Source organism: Nasonia vitripennis, chromosome 4 (genome assembly GCF_009193385.2).
Source record: "Nasonia vitripennis strain AsymCx chromosome 4, Nvit_psr_1.1, whole genome shotgun sequence".
Taxonomy (NCBI): domain Eukaryota; kingdom Metazoa; phylum Arthropoda; class Insecta; order Hymenoptera; family Pteromalidae; genus Nasonia; species Nasonia vitripennis.
The window spans coordinates 15,614,819-15,622,758 of NC_045760.1; the positions used below are offsets into that span (position 1 = coordinate 15,614,819).

General features: G+C 52.4%; 1 protein-coding gene across 3 annotated transcripts; it reads right to left on the minus strand.

Annotated features, from left to right (window-relative positions):
• Nucleotides 1-607: 607 nt before the first annotated feature.
• On the minus strand, nt 608-7,135 carry LOC100114202 (WD repeat-containing protein 63-like). Of its 3 annotated transcripts, none has more exons than XM_008210136.3 (13): nt 6,798-7,135; nt 6,459-6,685; nt 5,945-6,388; nt 5,193-5,516; nt 4,668-4,922; nt 4,448-4,597; nt 4,043-4,374; nt 3,406-3,713; nt 3,070-3,334; nt 2,375-2,678; nt 2,064-2,216; nt 1,616-1,966; nt 608-967 (listed from the first exon to the last, which is right to left on the minus strand). In XM_008210136.3, the coding sequence occupies exons 1-13, from the start codon at nt 6,991-6,993 to the stop codon at nt 722-724; spliced, it is 3,555 nt and encodes a 1,184-aa protein (XP_008208358.1). In that variant the 5' UTR covers nt 6,994-7,135; the 3' UTR covers nt 608-721. The 3 variants fall into 3 exon arrangements, with proteins under 3 accessions (XP_008208358.1, XP_016843501.1, XP_008208360.1); XM_016988012.1 differs by having other exon boundaries at nt 6,459-6,682; nt 6,798-7,134; XM_008210138.3 differs by having other exon boundaries at nt 3,070-3,325; nt 6,798-7,134.
• Between the last annotated feature and the right edge of the window lie 805 nt (nt 7,136-7,940).

A 7,940-nucleotide genomic window follows, 5' to 3' on the forward strand; every position in this document is an offset into this window, starting at 1 on the left:
TTGACGCGTGCGCGTAGCAGAGCGGCTTAGCTGGCTGGCGCTGGAAAAAGGAAGAGGACGCGCGAGCGTGTGTAGATAGAGAGGGAGTATGTCGCTCCTGGGAAATAAATGCTGGAAGACAAGCTCTTTGGTCGGATAACGCGCGCGCACTCCCCTGTCGCCTTTCCCGGCCGATGAAGCGAGTTGCTGCAGCAGCAGCACTGTGGAGTGTGAAAATAATAAAAAAAGGCGAAGATAGAGGAGGTGGAGGAGGAGCAAAAGAGTTCGGAGCGCGGAGGCGGCGACAATGACGCAGCAGCAGCAGCAGGAGCGCCGGTAGCGGCGGCGGACAAGTGGTAGTTTAAAATTTCAAATTCATTTACGTCCGCGTCGCGCAGTTTTAATCCGCTTTAATTGTGAAAAATTGTCCACTGCCGGCGCTCGGCTCCTCCATTTTTCCCCGCTTTATCTCTTTCTCTCCGGGACGAAATTCTCCGCCGGTCGCGTTTTCGTCCGCTATAACTCCGTTACGGGTTACGAGTTTGCTGCAGAAAACGACAAAGCCGAAATGGGAGGAAGAAGCGGCGCAAGTAGCGCCGAAGAAAAAGAAGCGTCAGATGCGCGTCAATGCGATTTTGTACACGGCCTCCTTTCCCACTCGCTCGCTCGTCTCTTTATTATTCGAATCGGCGGAGGCTCGCCTACTGGCAAGCTCGGCGGCTTTTTATCGACGAGATTCTCGTCAGGGATCCTCGAAACTTTCGAGAATGCTCAGGATGCTGTCTTTCTCGTCGTCGTCGTCGTTCACTTTTATTTTATGCATCTTCAGATTAACGTCCATCGATCTTCGTCGTAGGAGACCCTCGTTTATGAGCTTGCGCCAGCTGAAGTCCAGCTCGCCCGATCTTCGGCGCATCCTCGATAATGCCTCGGCCTCGATTTGCTCGTACTCGCCAATGACTTTCTCATGCGCCGTTCCGCTAACATGCTTATGACAATGGGGACAATAAGTCGTTGGAATGAATTACTTCTGATCTTCGCGCGTCGTATAAATCTTTACCCCGAGAGTTTTTATTAAAAAAAAACCTTGCAAGCTCGACGGAATGTGTAAGACATATAAAATGTTTAAGTTCTAATTGAACGTTCAGTTGTATTTGCGTTAAAGATGTATGTATGCGTATTTTTAGTAATTGCGTGACTACTTCTTTGTTTATTATCAGCTTTAGTTTTTAAGTTTTAATTTCAAAGGCTGGTTTTTCTGCGATCGCCGAGAGTCATTAATAAATCACGCAATCACTTATGACGCGTGGACAAGCGTATATAATATTGAATCAAACGAATTCGATTTCGCTGCTCTGCCATCGATCAAACACGATTCAAGTTGCGAAAAATTCTTTGCTTTGAATTATACATGTACCCGCTTTCACGGCTATGAACAAATATTCCGCGTAATTAAATTTCCGGTGTTAATAAAGGCCACACATCAAGCGTTGGGTTTCAGGCAGTTGCTAATTTGATTATTCAACTGCTTTTTGGAATTATTTTAAAAAAATCAATGCTCGCGTTGTATCGATGGCGCAGCAGAATAATGACTAGTCGAAACGCAAGTACAGGGTGCGATCAGGGCGTAGCTTACATCTCCGGTGTCAGGCGTGTGCAGCGAAATCAAATTCCCGGTGGCTGACGGCTTCTTGGTAGTCTTTGAAACAGCGGCAGCGGCGACGGTCAGCAATCTTTTACCCTGCTGCGGGGGAAAATTAGAGAGCAGCGCGTCCTCGAAGAGCTCCGCAGCCCTGCCAATTACGGCCTGGCGACGGGCCTCTTTGTCGCGCGCCTCCTGTTTCATCTTCAGCACGGGTTCGCGCCGGCGCTCCAACTCCTCGCCCCGCAGACCCTTCTTCTCGAGGACGGCCGTCTGCATGCGCTCGACCTCGCGCCTCACCCAGCGAGCCTGCATCTCCTCGATCAGCTGCTTGCGCCTCTTCACCTGACGACGATTCGATTTTCGGCTCTCGTTATAGCTAAAGTAAACGATTTACCATCCTCTCTAGGAAGATGGTTTGCGATGATGTGCATTCATATACCTTGGAGCTCTTTGCTGCCTCGAGCTTGGCTTGGCTATCGGCTTCGGGCTGCTTATGAGCGTTTTCGCGCTCGGGCTCACTCGCTTTTTCCCCAGAGTATTCGCCGACATTCGCTTCGTTCCAGTTTTTCTGCCACGTGTTGAAATCCTTGATCTGCACACGTTTTCGCGATAATTAGCAGTTAAAAGATTGCAATTTTCAAAGTGCTCGCGGTAAACGAAGTTGGCATTCAAATTAAACGAATATGCGTTGTTTTAGATAGCGGCGTGCGCGCGCGCTGACGCGCTTTTAAATTCAAAATAGGTTTTTACCCTGTTAACTTCTCGGTCAACAAATTGGCGCATCCATTTAACGTCACTGTCGCCGCTGGATGCGGATAAAACTTTGGTAGCGAGAAAAGTCCTGAACGCTCCATTGTAATCGCAAAAGCCGACGCAGGGAGGATTGAGCGGCAGCTCGTGCGCATAAATTCCCGTGATTATTCGTCCGGAGAGGCTTTGAGTGATATTCGGCTCGTGGCTTTTGTTAAAAACGTCCCAGATCTCGACGGTGCCGTCATTGCGGCCGAGAATGATTACAGTCGGTTTACTGCCATCCCAGCAGCCGGCCGTGTACCTGCAGGCGCGTATAAACAAAAATAATGGCCGGCTTTTTCCGGGAAAATACTCGGCCAAATTCACTGCGCGCGAGTTATGCATCCCGCGTGCGCGCTCGTCCCAGCCCTTTTATAACCGAATATTGACTGCGCAAAGAGGCGTACTATTTTCGTTTTATTCATTCTTTATTGTTTTTTTTTCTTAATCTGATGGAGCGCGCTTACCGCTGAATCGATACATACTCATTTATCGTTGCGCACTAGTCGCGTCAGTCTGATTCTCTGATTCAGAGATTTTTAATCGAATCATTACAGAATTCGCATTGATCAATCCAATCAAAGCTTATGTTTGATGCAATAAAGGCCGGATTTCGTTTTGACGAAATTCATGATTCAATTCGCGCGCATCACCTGAATTCGGATTTTCTCCAAATTATCGGATCCTCCGCGTCCTCGCGCCAGACTGCGAAAATCCGGCCACCGACGGTCAGCAGGACGTCCTTCAAATGTCGGGATCTGACCGCGTGGCTAACTGGCCCGTCGTGCAGTTGCTTCCTCCAAGTCCACTTGCAGATCTCTTTGTTCAAACTTATGCCGGTGGAAAAGTCATAGCCCTCCCAGGAAACGAGACCGCATTCTCCAGCGGCGGTGCCGACGAAAATCCTGTCTGAAATCACTCGTTTTTTTACATCATTATTTCAATATTCAGAGATTGAACGACGCCGCGCTATCTGTGCATTGCTCTACCAAGCCTGTACTCCTCCTCCCCTTTCTCGAGCGATACTTTAAAGTGCCTCCTCTTAGTCACAGGATCGTCATCACGTGGCCGGGGCTCCAGCTGCACTTTGCTCAGATCTGCTCGACCTAAACTCATCGTCGTCACAACGGCGTTGCGGGTCTGGTTCGCTTGCTGCACTATCAGGATATACAGGGGCTTGAAAGCGCCGTCGAGTATCTTGTAGGGCGATATCGACTGGACGAGACTCTGCGGCTTTTCCACAGTTTTCCTCTTGCGAGAGCGCGACTCGCCTTTCTTCTCCGCGGGTGGTCGCCAACTTTTCAGTCGTGCGCCGAGACAAGCACATTTTACACGCCGTACACAGCGATAAATTCACGGTGCAGTTTTATCGTAGCGCAGCGACGACGACTTTATTTTTACCGACAAGCAACGGCGTAATGCTTGCGCTGGATTCGATTTCTACACGAAATCTTGCTCGATTTACCGAGTGGAGCAAGAAATTTTTGCCAAAAATTTTTCGACCATTCGGAAAACAACTTACGGCCGTAAAGACAAGGAAGTTGCGTAAAAAAACACCGAGTCTTCCGGCAGTAGGGGCAAGCTGGTTTCCCAGTTGAAAACTGCGACCATGAAATAAACGTTAACCTGAGATCCCAGAAGGCGATACTGCCGTCTTCACTCGAGGCGACAAACTGGAGACTCAGATCTGCCTCCGCCGTGTCGGCCGGCAGTTCGTGCAGCCTGCCCCTGTCGTCGAGTTTGCTGTACGCCGAGAGCCATTCGATTTTCGTGATCGCGCCCTTCTGGCCGTGCTGCAGCGAGGAGCTCGCCGTCGGTCGAACGAGCGCGGGGTCGAGCGTCTCCCGCATCCACGTCCCGAGACTCCTCACGACGCTCGCGTACTTGGCCTCGGCCGCCGTCTGCACAACGACCCTCTCGAGCTCCTCGATTCTGCCCGTTATGTCCCAGACGACGATCTGCGCGTTCGATAGCGTTGTTTCGAGAAGGCTCTCGCTCTCGTTTCTTCGAAGCGGACGCCGAATGGTGTACCTGTCCGTTCGCGCAGCCGCCGACGAGGACGCTACCGTCGCGTGGGCAGAACGAGACGGACGTCACCTGGCTCTCGGACTCGAGCAGGAGCTTCGGTCGGAGGCAGTCGTCGAAGGACCAGACGAGGATGTGGCTCGGCCTGACTCCGTCCTGATGGAGAGAGGAGGGGAAAATTCGAGCTCCAGAGCAAGCAGACGCGGCTGTACACAAAGAATCCAACCGGGTCGGGGGGCTTGGGGCCGACGAGATTCTCGCTCTTGCTCGCTGCGGTGTAGGCAGCCGCGAATAGTCCCGTCCACTGGGGATGCCAGGCCAGATCGTTGATAACCTTGCCCCCGCACAATTTGCCCTCGTAGTAGCTCTGCTGCTCCTTGTAGTGCAGCTCGTCGATCGACTCGCTCATCGCGCTCGCCGCTGCCTCAGCGAGCTTCGCGTAGTCGTTGGCGTACACGTCCCAGGTGGCGTTCGCCTCTGTCTGACGGTCAGAAAAGAGTCGGGCTGAGAGCTCGTGTGTATCGATCCCCCTTGCCGTATAGTCCTCTCGAGCGCGGAGGCCGGAGGAGGGAGCCGTATGGCGGGAGGACGGCAAATGGGATGGGAATCTATTACGGGCTACAGCGGCGCGTTAATTTGCGATTTAGTACACTCCCGGGCGATCGCCGCGCCGGCTCCCGCGGGGGGGAGTCACGAGCTCCGGTCCGATGGTTTCCGAAAGAATTCGTTCAAAAGGAACGATCGATCGAACCTCCTTGAAGACTTGCTCGGCTCGGCTCTGGATGAAGCTCTGCAGTTTCTTGGCTCGGCTGGAAGCGCTCCCGGCGGCCATGGGTTCTACTCCGCGGTCCGGCGAGCTCTGGCACCAGGCATTCACTCGCATCGATATCTCGGTCTGAGCGCTGTCCTCAGCGGTCGTGGGAGCCGCTGCGCAAGCCTTGTCCACGAAAAACCTCGTCACGTTGTCGAAGTCCTCGCGGCCGGGCAGTATCTCGACGTATCCGTCCCGCTGATCGTCACAGCCTCTGTCGGTTAAGATCGATGGGGCCTTCGGCTTATCGAGCGTAGACTCGACCTGTGAACGTAATTCGCGTGAAGGTTTGCGACATTCGACGACGCTACATTACGCGGACGGGCAGGTGTAATAAAAGTGGCATATAATATACGCGCGCGCGCGCGGCTGGGCCACAGTCCGCGGAAATTTATAGTCGGCCAGCGCGTAAGTAGGCATCCGCAAAATTTATTGCAGCGCGCTACGCCCTTTCGGAAATTGAATTAAAAGTTCCTCTTTCGATAAAGCATTCTGTCGCGCGCTTGAAAAAGCTTAAAAAAGCTAGCGCGGTAATTTACATGTGAATCAACTCGGAGCCGCGCGACCACCGCAAGTCAACGACAAGTTTTATATGCGATCGCGGACGAGCGAGTAACAAAAGGACCGTCTGTCCGCTCGATATGGTTTTCCTATATGCGTTTCAACGCTTAGAAAAAATGAAAGTCGAGCACCTCGACCTCGAGCAGCGGCCTGGACCTCTTGAGCGATAGCTGATCCACAGCAGCGGCGCTTCCGTGATCGTGCCAGGGCCTCGGCTCCTTGAGCACCGCGCTGCGCACTCGCTGCTGTTGCTCGTGCCTGAGCGCCTCGATGCGTCTGGCCACGGCGTCGCGGCTCTCCTCGGTCAGGCAGACGTAGAATTCAGCCTCGCCAGTCTGGCTGTTCTCGGCAGTCGGCGCGTAGCCGAGCAGCAGCCGCGAGTCCGGGTACTGCTGCAGCTCGTCCTTGATGGCCAGGAAGTCGCTGCTCTCCGAGTGCAGGTCGATGTTGTCCTCGACGATCTCTTTGCGTACGTAGATCCAGGGGTACTCGGTCGTCACATTCTCGTCCACCACGCAGTCCAGGATCTTCTGGCTCAGGGCCGACAGGTTGACGCGCGCCACGCCCGGGATGCCCTACATTTTCGGTATCGTGCGAGTCACCAGCATCCTGCAGCGCAGAAACGTATGCGGGCCAAGTACTCACTAGCGATTTGGAAAAGCGCGCCAGCGGCGCGGTCCCGACGTCCTCTTCTCTAATTTCGGCGTCTCTGGAGCTCGGCGTCAGCGTAGAGTAAGAGTCGAGCTCGTAGATCGTCTTGCGGCGACTGTTCCCGCGAGCTCGCTGTTGCGTCTCCGTTGTCGGGTCCTCTTCGTTTTCGCGATCGACCTCCGCACGGGTAAAAGCGTCCTTTGGGCTTGGAGCATCGTCTGCTTTGACGAGAGCAGATCAATAAATTAACAAAGATGCGTCGCATGACCAAGTTTTTCTCGGAAACATTTCTTTGAAATCATAATCATATAGTTGGACACAGCTTCGGCTCACTTGGATCCTCCGCTTCTTCCGCGCTCGCTTTTTCATCGCTCTCGTCATCTCGTAATTCGTAATAAAGTTCCGCAAAGCCTCCACTATTCCGAAAGCTGTAATCATGCTCGGCTTCCTCGCTGCCATCCTCGTAGTCGCTGTCACGCGACGACGTCTCTCTGTACTCTGAAGAATTCTCCGAGTTTTCGACGCTCATGACTCTTTTCAACTTCTCTTTGCTCGAGGAATTAACCTTCTCAGTCTGATCTCTTGTGCAGGAGCATATGCTGCATAAGGCTCATCAAGTTCTAACCTGTAAATGAGAGCTCGGCGCGAGCTCGCTTGTTTGTGTACATATAGATGACTCTTGTGACTTGAGAGGGCGGGGGCGTAACCTGAAAAAGCAAACTAAGCCAATTGCACGCATATTACGTTAGCGAATCAATCGAGTTGAAGATGATTAGAAGATTAAAGTGGAAAATAAAGCTCGACTGGCAGCAGCTCATTAAAGGGGGGAGAGCCGAACTGTGTATTTTTCTCGAACATATAATCTTTGCGAGGTAATGAAGTCTGAAAATAGCTCTCCTTGAAATTGGAGGAGGCCGCTTTATTTATAATTGCGACGAGCGCTTAAGAATAATAAAGTTTGAAGCCGGTCTCGGAGGTAAGTGCGCCGGCCATTGATAACCTCCTTCGAAAATTTATACATCCTCGTCCAAGTGCGCGCGAGCAGCCCTGCCGGAGGGACGGCAACGAATCTCTCATCGTAAAACGAAGTTGAATTAGCGCTCGCGCACGCAACGCCTCGAGTATATATACCTCCTCGTTATCTTTTAGCCCCGCTCGCTCCCCTCTCCAGTTCGGCGCGATATGAATAAGCCCGAAGCGAGACGAGAGAGTAAACGTATAAGAGAGGTAGAGAAAGACTGCATTAGATTAACGCCGAGTATTAACGCACACTATCGTAATACAAAGAGGGCGCAGCGAGGGTGGGAAGCTAAGAGAGTCTTCGCCTCGGATGAACTCGTCGTTAAACTTATCCGAAAGCCGAGCTGCCGTCGCTGCTGCTGCAGAGCTCGCAAAATGATTGCGCGCCTGCCGAGAAGTGAAATAGTAAAATCTAGTTAAGTGGCTGCAGCTTTCCCTTCTTTCGTCCCTCCTCTC